At 41.0% G+C, this 22,420-nt stretch overlaps 1 protein-coding gene across 1 annotated transcript in view; it reads right to left on the minus strand.

Annotated features, from left to right (window-relative positions):
* Positions 1-22,420, minus strand: part of LOC112104013 (BDNF/NT-3 growth factors receptor) — a 35,239-nt gene that overhangs the window by 12,782 nt on the left and 37 nt on the right. The window contains exons 2-6 of the mRNA XM_029911696.1: positions 21,965-22,101; positions 15,755-15,887; positions 13,934-14,233; positions 7,971-8,003; positions 385-485 (exon numbers count right to left, since the gene is read on the minus strand). Of these exons, the coding sequence (XP_029767556.1) occupies positions 385-485; positions 7,971-8,003; positions 13,934-14,233; positions 15,755-15,887; positions 21,965-22,101 (704 nt within the window). The remainder of the gene's footprint in view (positions 1-384; positions 486-7,970; positions 8,004-13,933; positions 14,234-15,754; positions 15,888-21,964; positions 22,102-22,420) is intronic.

A 22,420-nucleotide genomic window follows, 5' to 3' on the forward strand; every position in this document is an offset into this window, starting at 1 on the left:
CACTATGAACAGCAGTTGACTACCAGGTTTATAAATCCAGTAAGAGAGCCTTTCAAATTACCTTGAATTTCAAGGATGTGAAAATCTCTTACTTTGTAAATAAAATTACAGTATTTTAGGTCCTCTGGAAAACAAAAACATTGCATGACAGATCATCTCTAAGAGTTGGTCAGAAAAGTGATATAAATTAAATTTCCACTTTATTCAGTATGAAAAATCACACACTCTTTTCCCCCGCCCCCCATTTTTTTGGAAAGGGCATCTTGAACAATTCTAGCGACAGCTCGGGTACACTATCAGGTTAGTGTCCCATCACAGCTTCATCAGTTCTATAGTCAGAAAGTCTGCCAAGATTACAAACCAGGAAACAATGTATATACTTACAGTGATGCTATCTTCATTCTCTTTGTTGGAAACATCCGTAGAAGTGATTTGATTACTGTTATTCGTGGTGTCTCCAATATCATTAGGCGTGGTTTCATAATCTTGGGGGGGGGGAAAGGTTGTCATCATTATTTCAGTTACTATAATACTGCAATGTTTGAAACATTTGCAATTTTTGAGTTCCTTGTAAAAGATGAATTGTTTCTATTTTATCAACTGAGCATTCTGCTGGGGGATCTACAAAGCCTAAAACTTCATTCGCTACAGACGTTGCTTTTTAACCAACATATAACCCGTCAACATCTTAAAGAATAGCATTTTCCTTTCAAATGTAATAATCCATTGCTTATTTCTTATATAAAATTTCAGAGAATGGATCTACACTGTAACATATACTACCGAGAGAAGCTAGAGTTAAAGTTAAGGACGGACTTTTACTATAAACCTGGTTTTGGGTGCTTGTGACTAAAAACAAAAGACTGCCCTCAAGATTGAATGTTGTAGCCTTATACTCAGCCAAAGCCCAAAGAGGAGGTTTTTTAAAAAAAAATTAGTTTGGGGACTTCTGGGGTATGTCTACATTACAGAAATAAATTGAGCCTCCCCGCCCAGATAAACAGACTTGTGCTAGCTTGACTCAAACTAGCACGCTAAAAATAGCAGTATGGATGTTCCAGCTCCAGCAAAGACTGAGATAAGAACCCAAGCTCACATCCAGGGGGTCAGTGGGCTTGAGAGCCTGAGCTGCCACCCATACTGCAACATCTACCCTGCTATTTTTAGCACACTAGCTTGAGCCAAGCTAGTGCAAGTCAGTCTATCCAGGCCAGGGGTGAAGACAGGGGGACTCACTCCTAACTGCAGCGTAGAATTATCCTTTAATTTATTTTTGAGATTTTGGCAAAAGCCCATTTAGCTAGTTTTGAGTTGTCAAAGCATGAAGGGACAGATCGCCTCATGTTAAAAAAATTTAAACACATTATTCTGTGTACTTGGATAACTCAAGAACATTTTAGGTTCCAAATTGCTAACTTGCCATAGACTTAATCCTGAAAAAAGGTTTCGTGCCAGACATTTCTTAAATTAAATTTCTTCAGACATGATGGACCATACCCTACTCTTAGTTCCAATGGATAAATCCAGAATAACTCTACTGAAAGAAGAGTTTGGCCCAACAAAGTTGTTATTATTTGAAAACTGCACAATGGATTTATCAAATGCAGGATTTTCCACCAGCATTATTCCAAGATAACAAGGACTAAATAAAAAACAAATGCAAAGCTGCATTTATTTTTAGGATTACATACTAAAATGTGTACATGTGTGTTAGAGAGAGAGAGAAAAAAAAAACACATTCAAATAAATGTAATCAGTACAGTTATTGCAATTGTAATTCTAGTGTGATTATTTAAAAGTACAGTCAATCACAATTTTTTTCCTATTTATACTTTGTTTAAATCCAGAAGAAATTTCAATGCCAAAATTCTGTAAATGGAATTTGAAAGTGGGGAAGGATCATTAGTGCTGTTTCTGTTCTCAAAACTGCCACAGGGGAGGGGAGTATCTGCACTCTAATACACTTATCTTCGCCTGGCGCTCAGTGCCATTTTGGAGGGGTTAGCTGGGAATGCATCCTGCATCTCGTATATGGCCGTTATTAGGGAGCTGGGTTCTTTGGCTTTGTAGCATCTACATGGCTCTCCTTGTCACCAGCTCAACATCTGGTTAAATTGGTATAAAGCAGCCCAGCCAGACCAAGCTGACTCTCCTAGGTCTGCACCAGAATAGGCCAAAGGCCAGGATTTAGTCCAGTTCTAATAGTCTGTGTGCAAAGGGGCTCACTAACAGTGCTTTCAGGAGACTCATTGTAATTTCCTGACTTTAACATTTAAAACTTCAACCATAATGTTGCCTTAAGATGATTTCCCCTCCCCGTTCTTCTCTATAGCTACATATTTGCAGCAGGCATCAAACTGTAGAGAAAAGCAGTGGGACAGCATTCCTCATATTACACAGATTACACCTTGGCCCTGCCTGCATTCCCCATCTGCACAAGCAGTATGGCATCCGAGAGGTGCTGTGGAGGCTGGCAGTTAATGTCACTTGCACTTTTGTCCTGCCACGTTACAAAGGGGTGGGGGTGTTTGCCTACCCCTTCTGAAAACAGTCCCTACATCTGTTGCTGCATGAAAGGTCTAAGTGTACTTAGGTTCTTGTGGCTATAGCAGCTGGCTTTCTCTAGAAGTGAAGTTGTTGGCAATGCCTTTATTATGGAAGCTTTACCCCTTTTATTCTTCTATTCTACTTCTATTGCAGGGGCCATTATAAGTTCTTGGATCTGTTTTCATAATACAAGAACTAATCACAATGGCAAGGTAAAACACACATTAATAGATACGAAAATATATCACAATATGACCATCACATTTTCAGAGGGACAAATTTTGGTACCAGAGGGCAGAATTTGGCAAGTAATATTTGCCAATAAAGTTTACCCATCTACATATCAGAAGGCCTGTGAAAGAGTATCTGGAGGGACTTATCAGAAGCATATACGTTGTTCCATGTGCACATACATTTACTCTGACTCACCCACTGAGTTGGACTTTGAAACTTTAGGGCTTGATTCTTCACTGCCCTATAACATTTGCAGTCATTTACCAGTGCAAAGTGTCAGTGTAAAATGAGCACACTCTTTGCAAACCTAATAGAATCATTTTGTGACACGGCAGTGGGTGTGGTTTTATCTGGCATACTTCCTTGTCTACCCCACAGACATGTTGAGAAGATTAACTATTTAAAGAATTAATGTAAAATGGTATGTAAATGCCAAATATTATTACCAACAAGACATCCTATATTACAAGTTCTAACCTTTGGATGGTAAGCATTTGTTTTAAAAACATTTAATGGAAAGTTTGGGGACTACCATATGCAGCACAGAGCTAAATCCAGAGGGATGGACCACATCCCATGTCAAAGGGCTTTCTCCACACAAAATCCTCAGCCCCACCCAGGCAGTCTGCCTGGCTCAACCACTAACACAAGGCCTAGGGAGGAGTAGCGTAAGTGTCCCCCTTTGCCTCTCATTGATAGACCTTGATCTGGCAAGCCTATGAAGTGCCATCTCATTAGTCACCCACACCAAATCCACAGTCTGACTACCAGAGAGAGAGCTGCAAAGACCTATCACAAAACTCTGAGGCATGCAGGGGTGTGTGGAGACACTCTTGGGTTTTTTAATTGAAAATAGTTTCCATTCCATCTCCTGGTTAGCCCACCTACTTCATGTTATTTCGGTAGGGTTAAGAGGTGTCCCTTTTGCATCTTGCTCAACTATCCCTATTATTAGCTTTCAAATTTACATTTACCGATCTGTAGTTTAATATCGTCCCCATATGGTGGTCTCTCTCTCCCCCATCACATATTCAAGTGTCAGTATATGCCTACTCCCTCCTGAAGAGCCTAATCCTGTGAGCCACTGAGTACCCCGTCATCCACTGAAGGAGTTGACAGCACACAGAAACTTACAGGAGGTGTTTGGTACCTTGCAGGAGCAAGCTCTCAGAATCTGACTTTTTGTCCCAAATTTTTTCCTTTTACTGCTACTGTGACCCAGGAACCTCTTAGTGCCAACTGGAAAGGGGCAGAGAGGGGATGATAGGGGATTCCTGTTATCCTCTGAGTCTGGTTTTTACATTCTAGTAAAGAGGGTCATGTGAGGTCTCTAATAAAAAAAAAAGCCTGTCTGGTCATCAATATCATTGTAAAATGTTTGTACAGACACTATATAAAGAGTTATGTGTATATATAGAAAATTATGTTCATAAGGCATGCAACCAACAAAAGTGAAAACAGATGGTCAGACAAGAGATGTTTATCCAGCTGTTTATATGTAAGCAGGGGCAACCATTAGCATTCTAAGTCAAATGCTAACAAAGAGCTGGCAGAGATTTCAGAAAGAAACTAACAAGAAGCAGGGCCAGCTCCAGCATTTCTGCAGCCCCAAGCAAAAAAAAAGCCGCGATCGCAATCGCGATTGGCGGCGGCAATTGGGGGGAAAAAAAAAAAAAGCCGTGATCGGCGGCGGCAGTTCAGCGGCAGGTCCTTCGCTCCTAGAGGGAGTGAGGGACCTGCCGGCCCCAAATTGCCGCAGGTGCCGCCCCTCTCCCTTGGCCGCCCCAAGCACCTGCTTGTTAAGCTGGTGCCTGGAGCCGGCCCTGACAAGAAGAGAAAAATAGCTCAGAGGTGAGGGAAGAGACCCTTTCTAGAGGTGCACATCAAAGGTTTGCTTGAGTATATTTGGGGGACAAAGGATATGCCTAGTCATCCCTCACCTCGGAAGTAAATGGACAGCAAATTTACTTCATGAAAGTGGGATCTCCCCCAGACTTTGTTGAAAACACTAGCAAGAACTTTGAGTGAGATAAGCTTCTTTAGACAAGCGGGTAACTTGTTAGTTTAGGATCCAAAGAGCAAGTTATGATTTCGTTTTATATGTAGCCATTTGTTCCCAATATTCTTATTCACTATTACCTGAATGTTTGTTCTTTGATGATAAACTTATTCTTGTTTTCACTACGGAGCAGAAACTAACCCCAAAGTCATTTCCATGTTAAAGCGTTTCTACCAGTGACTCTCCCAAAAACTAATTATACAGTATTTCCAGTCAGCTCACTTTCATCTCTCTCAATAGCTCATCCCACTAAGTGAACCTATGGACTTGGAATAATTAAACTACAAAGAGTCTCAAAGAAAGCAAGAATTAACAGTTAGTATCTCTTAGTTACTGAAAAATGCTCCAAGGACAATAACATAAAAAGGGGAACAATGGAAATATCAGAATAATATTGCTTTTGGGTAGGACTAGAACTTGCAGGCTCTTAAACAAGATACTGAAACATGTGTATAACTGTAAGAATATCAGTAGTCCTTACTGAAGTTAATGGGACTGCTCATATGCATGAAGTTACGCATGTGCTTGAGTACTTTTACACAATGGGGGCCTCAGAGAATTATAAAGATCAAAACCAAAGTACATATAGGAAACTGTCCAAATTACCAAAAAAAAAAAAGCATTTGTCCCTCCTTGGGGGAAAAAAAGGGAGGGGAAGCTATGCTTTAATATTTCCAAACCACTTAAAGACAATTTGATGCCCTAATTGCACATTTGCTAAAGTTTAATGACATGGAATGGAATGGAATGGAATCAAAGCAATACAATTTAAATCAGCTTAAGGAAACTTAAGTTATGGGCTATTTCATCCAAATAACCATATAGTGAGCAAGATCAAACCCTGCCTAGACCATAAAGGGTAGTTTGAAAGCACTGCTGAAGATGGACTTTCACACTTAGTCAAATACAACAACAGTACACCTCTATCCCGATATAACACGGGTTCGCATACAAGGTGGTAAAGCTCTGACACGCTGCTCTGAGCAGCGTGTAAAGGGTGCTGGGCCACGCCGGGGCCGAGGGGTTGGATAATGGGCAGAGGGTCTCGGGGGCAGTCAGGGGCTCCCCCCCCTCAGGGTCTGGGAGGCAGGAGCTGTGGGGGAGCACTTTGGGGGGCCCCGCAGTCCCAGAGTGGCCCTGGGAATTAGCGGGGGGCCGGGAGCAGCCCGCTCTGCTCCCCTCGCCCCAGTCCCAGCCATGTCGCTTGGGGGAGGGGACTTGGGGGAAGAGATCCCCCCCCCCCCCCCTCCCCGCACTCACCAGCAGCAGCGGAAGTGGAGCAGCCCAGCCCCAGCCCGCTCCACTCTGCCACCTCCCAGCCGCGGCGCTCCGCTTCCCGTTGCAGGTGAGTGCGGAAGGGGCGTCCTTTCCCCAACCTCCCCACACTTACCGGTGGCGGGAAGCGGAGCAGCCCGGCCCCAGCCCGCTCCACTCTGCCACCTCCCAGCCGTGGCGCTCCGCTTCCCGCTGTAGGTGAGTATGGGGGCCATCCTTTCCCCAACCTCCCCGCACTCAACAACGGCCGGAAGCAGAGTGCCGCGGCTGGGAGGTGGCGGAGTGGAGCGGGCTGGGGCCAGCTGCTCTGCTTCCCACCGCTGCCGGTGAGTGCCTGTCAGGGGGTGGGGGGGGATAAGGGACAGGGAGCAGGGGGGATGGGTAGGGGGTAGGGTACTGGGGGTGATTAGGGACGGGGGTCTCTGAAGGGGGCGGTCAGGGAACAAGGAACAGGGAGGGCCAAAGCAAGTTCGATATAACGCAGTCTCACCTATAACACGGTGAGATTTTTTGTCTCCCAAGGACCGCATTATATCGGGGTAGAGGTGTATTATATAAAAGTAGCCAACTGTTTTGCAGATTTTTCTCCCAATATTTGGTCCTCAAATTCTTTGTGTTAAAACAAGAGTCATCTCCTCCTTTTGGTACTTTTTACAACTTAATTGTAGAAGGTTAGGCTCCAACGCCAACACAATCCAACTTCACAATGGTTACATGTAACTGTTGTTGGTTCATCTTGTAATAGTTTGGCCAGCCATATCAGAAGAGGCCAAAAAACATATTACTATCAGGTTAAAAAGAAATTCTGTAACCTGGGATAAGGCAATACTTTATTAAGCTTGGATAAAGTTTTCAATAGCACCTAAGTCATACTGACTTTCAATTCATTATAAAAAAAAATTGTCCCTAACCCATGATGGACAGCCCAGAGATGTTAGAGAATAACTGCAGGTTTACAAACTGCTCTGCTGTTACGATACAGATTGGGTCTTCATCAGGGAGGGGCTGACACATTTTGCCTAAATCAGCGTCAGCTAAAATACTCTGGGTTCAAAAGCATGACTTTCACTCAGATGTTAGCGGGTGCAAGTTCTGACTATACAAGAGAGACTGGAGAAAAGGGGAGTGGGAGGGGAGTAAAAATAGGGTGAAAAATGAGCAGAGAGGTGGAATGAAAAACCAATACAGAGAGACAGAGGAAAGGAGTAAAGAGGGAAGAGGAAAAAAACAAGTTATAGGGGTGCTCACTTGTGCCAACCTCATTTTTTACTGGGAATTTTCCTCTCTCTGAGATGTAGCATAGGCTTCTCTATAGGTGGTAGAACATGCTTTTTATAAACATTGAATCATCAAAACGTTAACTTACAGGAGAAAAGATAATGCACTCAATCGCCCCCAAAAAATAGAACTTTGAAAGGATCACAAAAACTCCAAATCCAAGAGTCGGGACACCAATAGCTCTAATCCTCCATTTGGGAATATTTACAACCATTCTATAGCAGTGCATTTATGTTTCTCCTACTTTGAACCAACAGCAGCAGAGAAAGCAACAGAAAGCTCTATTTGTATTCGTTTATCTTAAAATAATATAAGGCAGGAAAAGAACTATCAAAATAAAGAACACTTGGTTCACGTTAAAATAATGTTTAAGTTTAATTCAGGGCTTTGGAGTGGAGCCCGGAGCTGGAGCGCAGAGCAACTCCGGAGCAGTGGAGCTGCAGGTTTTTGCCTGGAGCTGGAGCGGAGCCGGAGCACAGCTCCAAAGCCCTGAACAGTCCATGTTTCCATTTTTGAGTTACTTAATTTGTCATTTCTTTTTTATACATTTTGAAAAAAAGAAAATCAAAATATATACCATAAAGTTCAGGATCCAGGATTGGGCCACTACCTGAACAGGAAAAAGAGAAGAGAAAGAGTTTGTAAATATCTTGCAAATGTGCATGAGGAGTAATAGTTTTTAGGAATTCTGTTCAGAGATAAAAGCTTATTAGCCTTAGCAATTATATTATATGATATTAATTGTCCACAAATTCAAATAACCGAAATACATTGTACAGGCTTTTATTCAATTACATTTTTAATTACTTTCAGAGACATGCAAAATGTCAACATTTGCTTCATATGAAAGATCTGATCGACACCTAGGCTAAACTGAGTTCTGGCAAAGACAGTTATGGTTCCAAATTGGGCCAAATTCTGCTCTGTTACACGGGTGTAAATCTGGAATAACTGCAGTATGTACTATTCCCATTGAAAAATCAATGGCAAAACTGTAGTTAATATTAATGGGACCAGAATTTGGCCTGTTAACTTCAATGGGAGTGGCAATGACTTGGGTATTTGGCCTTGTAATCTATATAATAAGATTCCAGAAGTGTTACTTTCTCCATATCTTACTCTCAAGCCTAGAATGTCCATTAATCAGCATGAAGCGATGGAACCAGCTACAAGCATAGTTGAGAACTTTTTTGGTTCAGAATATCACCAGGTTCAACCACCAGTGATATTTGTGGTGTTACTATCCAGTTTTTAAGTTCTCAGCCATTTTCAGCTTGTGTACACCTTACAAATTACACCCATATGACAACATGGCTTTTCACCTAGTTCTTAACTTAAATCACCATGAGGAAAAGCTACTTTAGAATTGCGATATTGTCAGCTGGCAGCATATCACAAAAGAATAAGGGCCAAAGTCACTGATAGACTAAGCAGCACAACTTCATTAACTCTACTGGAGTTGCACTGCTAAGGATCCAATTTCATAGCTGATCCCACAGGCAGAACTCTCACTGAAGAGAATGAGAGTCCCACGTGCAGGGCAACTAGATAATCAAGCCCTTAGCCAACTAAAATAGACAAAACAAATCTACATTTTCCAATGTACAGTTCTGATGTCATTTTGTACCTGTTTTTTATTACTGCATATATCTGGGCATGATCCTGCAAATCTTCAGTGCACAGAACTCCTTCTGTTCATTTTATAGCATCAATCTATTTCCACTTGGAAAGGGGTTTTTTTATTTTACACTATATTTCAAGATGCTCATTTATGCTTATCTGATGTTTTCTATTGTATTGCGTAAGTCCTATACAGTAATCTCCTAATTAAGTTTATATATTTACTGTTTGTTCTACGTGGCTTGAAGATTTAATTAAAAACATATTTAAACCCTTTAAGTAGGAAGAACAAGCTCAATGGGCATGGTTCTGCTCGGATTTACACCACTGTACTTCAGGAGTAACTCCACAACAGTAGAGTTACACTGGTACAAAGCCATCATAAATTAGGATAGGAACATAGTTAGTTGTTGCTTCTTTTCTTATGCTAAATGCTTGGGAATCTGTTGTGAGAAATATGAGACTAGGAGCTGCAAAACATCTACAGAATGGCAACAGAGTATCAGGCTCAATTTTTAAAATGCCTTTGCAGATATTTTAATGCTTAGAGTTATAATGCAGATTAAGGTGCCCCCATGGGAATGGCCCCATCCAGGTGTAGAAATAAACATCAGGTGCAATGAGCATTTGTTGTCTAACCTCAAGCTGTTTCTGATGGGGCTTCTCTCTTTGAAAATCTTCATAGATACAATTTTTTCCAATATTAAACATTCAAATTACGTGAAAAAGTTCTCAGGAGAGACCCAGTACACTAGCAGTTGTATATGTTTGCTATTCACAATCTGAAGGAAACAAAGTATTTGGGCTAACTCATGAGCTCGATAACCTCAATGGCAAAACTTCCATTAGATGTTAGTGGGACTAGGATTTGACCCTCAGAATGAAATTAACTCCTGGTCCAACTAGGTAGCATTAGAGAAAAGATTAATTTAACCCACTAGACCACAGATTAATTAAAGCCTTAATCCCTGCCTGTGAGGTAAAGGCTAGGAAGTAACATATTTCATTCAGTTACCTTTTATACTTACGAAAGCCTTCATCTGAAAACCCAAAAGTCCAGCAAAAGTCACATTTCTGTCTAGATATCCCCTTCATAAAATTATGATATCAGCTATTATTTTGATATTTCAATTTTTTTCTTTTTTTTACGTTATTGTCCTTGGACTGTATTTCAGTAGCTAAAAGATACTGACTATCAATTCTTGCTTTCTGTGAAACTCTTTGTAGTTTAAATTATTTGTCTTAGTCATTCCAAGTTATTCTCAGTTAGTGGGATGAGCCAATGAAAGAGGTAAAGTGAGCTGACTGGAAATACTGTATAATTTTGGAAGAGTCATCGGTGCTTTAACATGGAAATGACATCAGAACTAGTTCCTATTCTGTGATTGGATTTTTCATGGAATCATTTTCAGACACTCCTGTCTGTGGATGTGGGGTATCTTCTGAAATCAAGATCTAAAGGTGTTTTTTCCTCCTTGAAAAGGCTTTTTCAGACTCTTATGTTCATCTGGGAGCAAACTGAACATTTGCCCTTTAGATTGTCATGGGGTGAGGCAAAGCTAGCTGAGATGTTCCCCAGATAGAGATGCCTTAGGCTGCCCTGATTCTGCAATGATGGGGTTCAGATTATAAGATCTTCAGAGAAGTGACTGTCCTTGCACGTTTGGAAAGTGCCCAGCACTCAGCGAATGCTACCATAAATAAAGGTAATAAAAATAAATACTAAAAAAAAGAAATGACTTGATGAAGAATTCAGCTGAGAAACCACATGATATAGGGGCCTTTTGAGGTTATGTGACTTTTTAGGCAACCCTTTCCTGGGAGCATTATTATGGAACACTCCCTCACTATTCTAGAACAAACAAAATGTGTTTCAGATAAGGTTAGCTCCAGCTATGATGGCACCCTGTATCTATCTTGGCAAATAATAAATAAGGAAACTGTTATGTTAGGCAGCTGAACTAATGCACCTTGAACCAACACCTCCTACTTAAATATAGCCTCAAATATAGGGATAGTTGGTGATTCAAAGCTGTATGAGTTTGAATGGTATTGATCCCACAAGCTGGATACACATCATAAGATACATGCTGTAGGCAGGGAAGGGTTCAGACTGATTTCTGCTAACTTGTTCACACAAAGATATCTGTGATTATATATATGAGGCCAGGAACCAAAGCTCCAGATCACAGAAATGGGCCCTTAGTATTTAAAACAAAGGTTCTAGTGAATGATGTGGTTCACAGTGATAATTGCGATACCATTAATGTGCTCCAAGTACAAATCAGCTCTCTACCTTTATGCCTGCATTGTCAGCCAAGTATCCCATGAGAACATCTGTTCTGCAAAGGGCACAATGTAGGCTGAGAAATTCTTGGCATGGACCCTATCTGCATCATGACTGATATGAGTTTAAGGAAGAGTATTATGTTGATATTGATGATCTCATGCTCGAAAGCGCTTGATGCTTCATTTTTATTTATTTTAATCATTCATTTTAATTTCTATAGTTTATGGGTGGGGTGTTTTTTTTAATTTGTCTTTGTTTTTATCTTCAGTGCATTTGCCCATAAGTGATGTAAGAGTCACAGAATCAGTTCAAAGCTTGATGAAGATACGTCACCCCATTAAACACCAGGGCTGGTATTTAATTTTTATCATGCAGGCATGTAAATGAACATAATGCCTGGATGTGGGCGTATCTTCATGCTTCATTGTACAGTATGTTAGAAGGACAATGAAACTACACAGTAACGATATCACTGAAAAAAAGCCTTTTAAGGGCTACAAAACTTGTGGTTGTGCTTTAGATAGCAACGATAAAATATTAGTGAAACATAAGGAGATTCTATTTTTTACTTTTGACTTTATTTCAGCTTCCAGGGCAAGAGAGTTGGGAGTGTAAAAAGGAGGAACCTATATCAACTCTGTAAGACCTGCTAAAGCCCAGTGTCACAAATAGCATTCTTTAGAAATCCCATAAAGAAAAACTTTTTAGGAGTTTGCCTGGGTAGATGTTTCTTCCTGTTAAATTTTAAGACTGGTTTGTAGCCACACATCACATATGTAATGATTTTTAAGATAAGAACATCCTGTCTGTGATTATGATAGTCTCTTCTACAATGTATTTATGAAACTTAGTTTCCTCAGAGAACGGGGTTATGCTTACAGAACACAACATGGATTTTCTCTGAGATTTACAACTTTATTATTAATTAAAAACTGAAGGAATAAACAAACACTGCCTGTATAAATGGAAGGATATGTTAAAGTCTGATTTATAATTAAAAATGCCACTACTGGGAAAGAAGGTTTAAGTTTTTAACCTAAAGGAGAAAATGTGCCAATAAAAGGCATTTTGTTCAAAGAAAAAATTCACTTTAAGTTCAAAGTAGCCTTGTTAAACTTATTGGGAAAACTGTTTATTCTTCTAAGCGAATGCAGCCAAGTTAATATCACTTTCCATTTTAAACAGTCTGTATGTAAAGAGGACTGTTTTATTGAATTGTTATAATGCACTATTGGAAGCTGCCAGTAGCTGAAACCATGGTCTGTTCCTGTAACAATTTTATTAAGGGAAGGACTCTAGGGGGAAAGGGAGGAGAGAAGCTTCTAAGAGCAGCAGGAGTAACTAGAGCTCTGTGTGTCAGTTCTGTATCTACTCCTACTCAAACCTGGAAGAGAACTGTCACATACCTCAGTGTTTCGGTGAAAACAGCTTGCTACAAGTACTGAATATGGCATGTATTTTCCACTAGTGGTAACTTGTAATGAAGGTGAAAGAAATTAAAATCTGAAAGACTAAATAGCCAGCTCCTCTATCACTGTGAAATATTACATAGGGCTGGACATCACTATTTCAACTGACATGTTATTGCTACCTAATGTTTAGGGAAACTGAAATGTACACTAGTGCCCAGATTTTCTGATACAAATGTGCAGTTTCTTGCACAAAAATGCATACACATTTGCACAACTGATTTCCCTATTCAATCAGCGTAAGTTTTCATACCAATGGGCAGATGGTTGCCTGCCATTTATCCATACAATTACTGTACATGTATTTTTGAAGATCTGGGAATAAAGCATCAAACCAAGGCAAACACAATACATTTAGTGTAATCCCTGCAGTTTATTGGGTACCTATCATATCCTGACTCTGCCAAGGATGCAGTAAAGAGGATTGATACATAGCGGTTCTCAACCTATTTATCATTGTGGGCCACATATATAGCTCTCTGTGTGTTATGTGGGCTGCATCCATACATACTACCTGTATGGCCCTAAGGATGTCACGTGGGCTGCAGCTGTGTGCTGACTGGGCCCAGAATAGCTCGCGGGCAGAGAACCACTGCTATGGACCAGTAACAGTAGCCATCTTGTCCCTCCTGCCTCTTGGTTACTTATTTTCTCCCTTGATCCCTCTGGTGTCCTAAAGAATGTATTGGTATCTACATGCTGTACTGCACTGCAGAATTTTCATTATCTTCTATTTTCTCTAGACACTTGTATATGGTCTTATGGATACACAGCTTAGTCCTAGTCCTTCCTAAAGCAGAGGATAAACCCCCTCGATTCATATTGAACTAGCACTCAACATTTGCGGGATCAGAACATACATGTTTGAAAAAATACGTAAGACTTTTTTTTTTTTTTTTTTTTTTTTTTGTCTGGGCATGGAGAAAAGGCATGGAGAGCAGGATTCGTGAAAGAGAGCTACTATGAGGCTCACTTCATAAAATCTAATTGACAAGCAAAATTTCCAAATGCAAGGAGATTTAAAAAAAAAAAGCAGTTATCTGTAAATATCTACAACACATTATTTTAAGAGAAAACTTTAAGAGAAAAATAAACTGGCCAGCAGTACTAGCTCTACACAATCATCAAGATGCCATTGCTAATATAGTAAAGAGTACTCACCATCTCCAGGCATTGACATGAAATGAGCATCAACCCTTTTTTCATCTTCTCCATACTCGTTCTTCGCCAGTAAGGTATAAGCACCATTGTTCAAATGGGTAGGGTTGTCCAACTGAAGGCAGCCATGGTATTCACTTTGATTGCTAACATGTATTTTAGTACAGATGTATTCAGACTCATTCAGTATAGCCCCTTCATAGAACCACTGCAATGAGGGCTTGGGGTTCCCTTTCACAGTGAATGGAATACACCAGTGGTGGTCCGGGGTTGGAGGTTCAATAAATGTGATATTTGGTGCAACTATATTGAAAAGAAGAGTGAATAATATCAGAATATCCTAAACACATTTTTCCCCTCAAATTCTTGAGGGCATTTTTTAAAATCATTAAAGCTAAGAAATTGGCAGCTTTGGAAACTACAGCCTTGTGCTTATGGGTGTAGATATTCAGACAGGAAGCCATCAGCTGTATGTGTGAACTGAATTCAGACCTGAAATGGACAATACCTCAATAAAGTCATTCTTTAAAATTAGATGTGTGAACTGGTTCCAATAAAACAAGAACCAACTTTAATAAATCATGCAGGTTCAGTAAAAGGTTTTTTATTACTCCTGTTTTTAACCAAAGCACTTAAGTATTATTTTTAAAAGGGTATTTAACAGTTGGCCGGAATCAGGTGTACCGGAAATACATTCAGATAGACATGAAAACTTCTAGATGATTTTCATCATAGAATCATGGAACAGACCTATTAGTTCATTCACTGAATTCCCCTGCTAATTAATGCAGGATCATTTCCCATAGTCATTTTCTAGTACTTTGTCCAGTCCAGTTTTAAATTGTTATGGGCTTCTACTATTTCCCTTGGGAGGCTATTCCACAGCCTTGTACATTATCTCACTGTCAGGAAGTTTTCCTTGATATTCAGACTGAATTTTCCTTTGTTAATTGCATCTAATTACATCTAGTTATATGTCCTTGTACCAATCACATTGGTGCCAATCCAAGATTCCTTGTTTACACCATTCCAGTATTTGTAGCATATATCCTTTCCCTTAGCTATTTCATACCCAATTTGAACTATAAAATCATATGAAATTAATCTATAGCTACTTCTCTAAGATTTTTCTCTAATAAGCAAGCTCATTTTTAATAAAATGTGGGTTTGATCTGGATGATCAATATCTGAAGCTTGTAAAAACAGCCTACTTAATTCACTTAAGATAGATTCATATGGGAGCTTAGAGTTAAGGGGTCAATGTTTTATCCCCTGTGCTCATCCTCTTCTCCTGGACTTGACAGATAAGTAGATTATTTCAAGGCTAAGGACAAACTAATATATGTCTGGGAAAACTAATGTTACAAGCTGATTTTTTTTTTAATTAAAAAAAATGTATCAGGGTTATTGGCTTAGATGAAAAGTTTTAAAATCTCAAATTATTAACAACAATTTGATCTCTGTCTTTGATGTGTGGGTATTTTTATATGCATATAAAATACACATGTGCCCAGGCACCTTTCACATTTACACTGCCATTTGAACATTTTGGACTTCAGAAATTTACTTTTGGCAGTTCAAACTGGAAGTTGATAGGGCAGCTATGAGAGCACATATATGTAAGGGCAGAGTAATGAAGGGACACTACTACACAACAACTGCTGGTTATGCTGTTCCTCAGCATTAAAGGCAATGCAGTTCATACACTTAGGTGACATTCTTGTTTCAAAACCTTGCAGGCCCAACAGAAATATATACCCCAAATATTTTGTGCTGATGTAGTTTAGACAGCAGCTGAAATTGTATGCAAGCCTGTTTACGTACAGAACACCACAAGGTCAGCAGACGCTTGGTCTTCTCCCACAATATTTTCTGCTATACATGAAATCCGTATTCCACTGTCCTTAGATGAAACATTCCTTATGGTTAGGGAAGCAGGATTCTTACTTGTATTACTCTACAAACAAGAAGAAAAAGTATTTGGCTTAAACAGAGTGTAGAACAAGAGAGATGCTGGGATTAGAGTCCTTCAGTTACCCTTCCTCTTAACCTTATTGCTAGAAAACTGAGTATTATATTTGCACAACATTTTATTCCATGTTGTAAATCAATGTACTGGGCCTGATTCTGAGGGTCTGTGTTAATTTACACACATATAATCCCACTAAGGAAGATGCTGATACATGCCTTCCTTCTACTTCACTGAGATCACATCAGGAATAAATCAGTGTAGAATTTGGCTGGTTGAGTTATACCCCTCAGTGGTACTAGTTGAAGGAAAAAGGGAATATTTCCACTCTATACACTGCACAACCTCAATTACTCAAAAAATCTCAAAACATCCCAAACTTTCAGATAACTAGGGATGTGAGCCAGAAGCCCAAGTGCAGATGTCAAAGTCAAAAGAGTGGACACCCCCCCATCACTTGGCTCCTCTACTCCCTGTCCTGTCATATCCAATCCCTCCCTTCATCTGCCCTCCTTCCCTTGCTCCATGTGGCCCTAGTCTACAATCCTCCCAGCTCCCACTCACTTCATCCGTCACTTTGATGCCTGGCTCACCCTCCCTCTCTCCAGTCCCCTACTGTGGCTCTGGATTACTTCTATTTCCATGTTGAAAAGGCCGACTCCACTGCCTCTGACTTTCTTTTGTTAACTACTTCATGCAATTTCTAATTTTGGACTCACTTTCCCATTTACCATTTTATTAACCGTATGGGCCTGGAGCCAGACCCTCAGCTGGTGTAAATCAGCACAGCTCCACTGGCTTCAGTGGAGCACTGCACATCTACACCAGCTGAGGAGTCGGCCCCTGATCTTTCCCAGTCTCTCCCAATTCTTGATCACCACTTGTTTTTCTTCAAATTTATTACTCTTCGCCTTTCTTCCACCTCATCATTTACTCCTAAGGTTCATCTCTGCTCTCATTTCCTCTTAATCTTGCTCTCTCTCCTCCTATACTCCTCCCAATCAATGCTTTACTGTCACCTCACTCTGGGCTTTACACCTTTACTCCTGCTGTGGGCTCGACATGGTCTCCCACACCTCGACTACCAAGTTCCCGCTCTCCTCCCGCAGCTCTCTCTTGAAAGCCTCTTCCTATCTTTAATCCTTCCTACAGTAAGTTGGTTTCTTCCACCCCCTGAACTAAGGCACATGTTTTGTCTTACGTGTGTTTGAGCATAGGCAGATAGAAAAAAACCCCACAGTTATTGCCTCAATGTTTTGTAAAGCACTGTGTACATTTACAGCACTAAATAAATCATAAAAATCACCATATGTGCTGCAAAATTAAAGTACATTGGGATGAACTACAAGCAAACTGGCACTCTTAAAACAAAAAAGTTTTGCTTCTGACCTCTTAAATAGGTTTCTTAAAACGACCTCTAGTTTGTGTCTCTGGTCTTTAATTTCATGTGAAATATAAAGGAACTTTTTTAAAAATTAATAAACAAACAGTTAGGAATATTGCTTTAACATCGTCCTTTGCTGGGATTCTTCTTAATATGGAGAAGAGAAGACTGAGAGGGGACATGATAGCAGTTTGCAGATGATACCAAACTGGGAGGGATTGCAACTGCTTTGGAGGATAGGGTCATAATTTAAAATGATCTGGACAAATTGTCTGAGGTAAACAGGATGAAGTTTAATAAAGACAAATGCAAAGTGCTCCACTTATCATAGAATATCAGGGTTGGAAGGGACCTCAGGAGGTTATCTAGTCCAACCCCCTGCTCAAAGCAGGACCAATCCCCAGACAGTTTTTTTACCCCAGTTCCCTAAATGGCCCCCTCAAGGATTGAACTCACAACCCTGGGTTTAGCAGGCCAATGCTCAAACCACTGAGGTTTAGGTTGGACATTAGGGAAAAGTTCCTAACTGTCAGGGTGGTTAAACACTGGAATAAACTGCCTAGGGAGGTTGTGGAATCTCCATCTCTGGAGATATTTAAGAGTAGGTTAGATAAATGTCTATCAGGGATGGTCTAGACAGTATTTGGTCCTGCCATGAGGGCAGGGGACTGGATTCGATGACCTCTCAAGGTCCCTTCCAGCCCTAGAATCTATGAATCTATGCACTTAAGTGCTGAGCCTGCAATTGAATCTCTACTAAAGGGCTCTAGCACCTGTAGAACCCAAAGACTTCAATGATACTCCATGAAGTATAAGGATCCGCCCATGAGTGTCACATTTCAAGATCAGGATCTTAAGTGACTGTCTTTTTTACAACACATAGCACAATGGGGCTACAGTAATACAAATAATAAAAGTTAATAAGGGTGAAATCCTGGCTTCATTGAAATCAACAGCAAAACTGTTGACTTCAATGGAGTCAGAATTTCACCCCAAGGCTAACAATGTAGAGCACACACTTGCTTTTCTCTACCCGTGAGCAGTCCCATTGAAGTAATTGGTGCTCAGCAGGTTCAAGGGGGGGGACATGGATCAACATTCATATTGTGCTCCCCGTCAGTACCTGGCCTGGGCCCAGGAAGCCAATGATCCAACCAACGGACCAAATTTGGTGATGAATCCTGGTCACATGCCACGTGAGGCACATTGCACGTATACTAAGAAGAAGAAGCAGGTTCAACAGTCCATCCATAGGGATTTAACTGCAGGATCAGACCCAAGTGCACAGTTAAGAAAACTCCAATGGCAGTCAATTGGACTATTTGCATAAAGTGAAGCACATAGCTAGCTGTATGCAGGATCTGAGCCATTTCCTGGGATTTTTCTTTATAGGAGAGCAAGGAAAGAAGACAGACAGAAGTAGCAGCAGGAGGAGAGCAGAGAAGCAGAAACAGAGACATGAAGGTGAAGAGAAAAGGAAAATAGAAAATAGAAAAACAAAACATAGAAGGGCAAGGATTGTGGTGAACAGTAAAGGAGTTTAAGAAGGTACTCTGTTATACTACTGATGAGACTAGTGTTATTGCATAGCTAAGGCTGAAGCTAGCTTCCATTATAAGGCACTCTGAAATTTCACAAGCATAAAATTATGACAAGATAGAATTTTTCTGGAAAGTTTGAAGTAAATCGGAAAAGTCACTTTGAAGATAGGAGAGTTTTAAAAAATGTAGGGTAATGCTCAAGAAGGGAAGTCACCTCATTTGTTCTGGTGCATAACTCAAAAAAGGCTTAGCAGAGACTCCCCCAGTTGTTTTAATCTGTTGGTTTTGGTGAGTACTGATGCATTTGGCTAGTTTCAGGCAGGTTATTTTAGCTATTAAATTCAGTTTCTCTGTACTTTACAGACCCCCAGTGTTCTCAAATTTGAACATCTCCAAAGCAGATCCTATACATTTTGCATAGGCCCATGTAGATGACCACAATGGAGGAAGTAGAATCATAGAATCATAGAATATCAGGGTTGGAAGGGACCTCAGGAGGTCATCTAGTCCAACCCCCTGCTTAAAGCTAAGTAACACAGAGGGTTGAAGCCACATAGAACTGGGGGCCATCTGGGGGAGGAGAAAGAATCCTTGAACAGCGTGCAAGCTCCTCCTATCACCAAGAAATTTGTAAACATTTTTAAAAATCCAAGACAATCCCTGGAAAAGAAACTTAACTAAAGCAGACACAAGGTTGTAACTATCTAGGAATTACTTACTTGAAGAGGGAAAAAGACATTATGAGAGGGGAGAGGAGACAGAACCAGCTATGCCAGCCTAACATTCCTGAGAATACCCTCTATGGAAATCACTAGCTGTGCTCGTAGACCAGGGGTGGGCAAACTACCGCCCATGAGCTGGATCTGGCCCATGAGCCATTTTAAGCCAGCCCACGAGCTCCTGCTGGGGAGTGGGGTCGGGGGCCACACCACATGGCTCGGCCCCACTCCGGCCAGGGTGCTGGATCGGGGGCTGCACCACGGGGCTCAGCCCCACTCCAGCACTCCAGCTGGGGCGCAGGGTCGGGGGCCATACCACGCGGCTCCCGGAAGCCACGGCATGGCTCCTCTCTGGCTCCTACATGTTCCAATGGTTCCCTCCGGTGCTCCAGTGGAAGCTGCAGAGGCAGTGCCTGCAGATGGGGCAGCGCGCAGAGCCGCCTGGCTGCGCTTCCGCGTAGGAGCCAGAGAAGGGACATACCGCTGCTTCCGGGAGCTGCTTGAGGTAAGCACCGCCTGGAGCCTGCACCCCTGAGCCTCTTCCAGTGCCCCAACCCCCTGCCCCAGCCCTGATCCCCCTCCCGCCCTCCAAACCCCTTGGTCCCAGCCCAGAGCACCCTCCTACACCCCAAACTCCTTATCCCCAGCCCCACCCCAGAGCCCACACCCCAACCAGAGCCCTCACCCCCTCCTGCACCTCAACCCCAATTTGGTGAGCATTCATGGCCCGCCATACAATTTCTATTTCCTGATGTGGCTCTCAGGCCAAAAAGTTTGCCCACCCCCGGCATAGAGAGTCTATGTTCCCTTTGCATTGCAGGACAGGATCTGAAGACCAGAGTCTAACCCTTTGTGTCTATGGCCATGCACCTCTTAAGGGCCAAAAAATAATTTAGGCAGTTTGTACTCCAAGGTGGCAGATGACCACACTTACAAAGCCAAAGCCATGAACTCCAGAGCGCAATGCAAATAAAGTGGATTTAAGCTGTCAGGTTGCACACTTGTTAAAGTCCTTATCAATATCTCCTTCATCAGAAGGATATACATTGATTAAATCCTATCTTATGCACAATATGAAACATGGACACAGGAGGGTAGGAACATAAGGGACAGTCAGAGTTATTTGGGTGACCTTGGATAAGCATGTCCATACTGAATTGGTTTTCACTATTTCTTATAGTGTAAACTTAACATTGACTTTTATGGCTTACACTTGGCTTTTGTTGTTTTATAGAATAAACAAACAATGTTCTCAAGGTGTTTCCCCCACAAAAACAATTCATATTTATAACCACAACCCTGGCATAACCACATTTTTGGCCTGTGAATATAGTAAATTTACACACACAGCTTTTCTTATTAGACTGTAATTTTCTATATAAGGAGTGTTGTGACAATCAAAACTCACTTGACCTTCACTTTCCTGATTCATTATATATAGAATGATAGATAATAAGACAGAAAATATCATGTTGCCTCTATATAAATCCATGGTATGCCCACATCTTGAATACTACGTGCAGATGCAGCCACCCCATCTCAAAAAATATATATTGGAATTGGAAAAGGTTCAGAAAAGGCAACAAAAATTATTAGGGCTAAGGAACGGCTTCCGTCTGAGGAGAGATTAATAAGACTGAGACTTTTCAGCTTGGAAAAGAGATGACTAATGGGGGATATGTTAGAGGTCTATAAAATCATGACTGGTGTGGAAAAAGTAAATAAGGAAGTGTTATTTACTCCTTCTCAAAACACAAGAACTAGGGGTCACCAAATGAAATTAATAGGCAGCAGGTTTAAAAGAAACAAAAGGAAGTATTTCTTCACACAATGCACAGTCAACCTGTGTAACCCTTTGCCAGAGGATGTTGTAAAGGCCAAGACTATAACAGGATTCAAAAAAGAACTAGATAAATTCATGGAGGATAGGTTCATCAATGGCTATTAGCCAGGATGGGCAGGGATGGTGTCCCGTGCCTCTGTTTTCCAGAAGCTGGGAATGGGTGACAGGGGATGGATCACTCGGTGATTGCCTGTTCTGCTCATTCCTTCTCGGGCACCTGGCATTGGCCACTGTCAGAAGGACAGGATACTGGGCTAGATGGACCTTTGGTCTGACCAAGTACAGCCGTTCTTATATTACCAGGACCCTTCCATAGAATTGTAGCACTATCAGTTATAACTGGAGGCACAGAAACTTAAATAAAAGCCACTTTCTCAGAGAAATAAATGTTTGTTTGTCCCAGAAGCACTGCCACAGTCACTGTGGATTAAGAATACCTGGGAAATAAATGCAAGGTAAACAATTTGCCATTTTGTATCTGTGATTATGAAAAATAATAAGCTTAAAACCAGCCACACACCATTCTTCAGCAGGTATACCCAGTCTCTGGATAGCCAGCTATTGAAAGTAAAACTTACCTCATGTTTTGAAACAAGATTAGGGACAACCCAGGATACATTGGGAGATGGCACCCCAGTAGCTTCGCAGTACAGTGTAGTGCTCCTTCCTTCCACAACAGTGAGGTTATAAACACTCAAGTTTGCTGAGGGCAAGCCTGTGACACAAGCAAAAAAATATGTAAGTGTTTGTGTTTGTCATAGAAATAGGGTAAATATTCAAATAAGTTGTTCAACTCTTTGACAGCAGTCTGTATGTAATCGAAAACTCTGCTTACTCAGCTAATCAGAGATTCACTGTGGTCAGATGCTATTTGGTAAAAAAAATGCAAAGAACACATTTGATACTACACAAGTATTCTCCACTCTACCAATCCACCTCCCTAGAAAAGGTAGAAAGGACAGTCAGATGCCTAACGCCAATTGCACCTTTAAAATTTCTCCTTCATTCTTGAGGGAAAATAAGATACAACTTAC

This window comes from Terrapene carolina, unplaced genomic scaffold, assembly GCF_002925995.2.
Source record: "Terrapene carolina triunguis isolate 2854851 unplaced genomic scaffold, T_m_triunguis-2.0 Scaffold113, whole genome shotgun sequence".
Classification (NCBI taxonomy): Eukaryota; Metazoa; Chordata; order Testudines; family Emydidae; genus Terrapene; species Terrapene triunguis.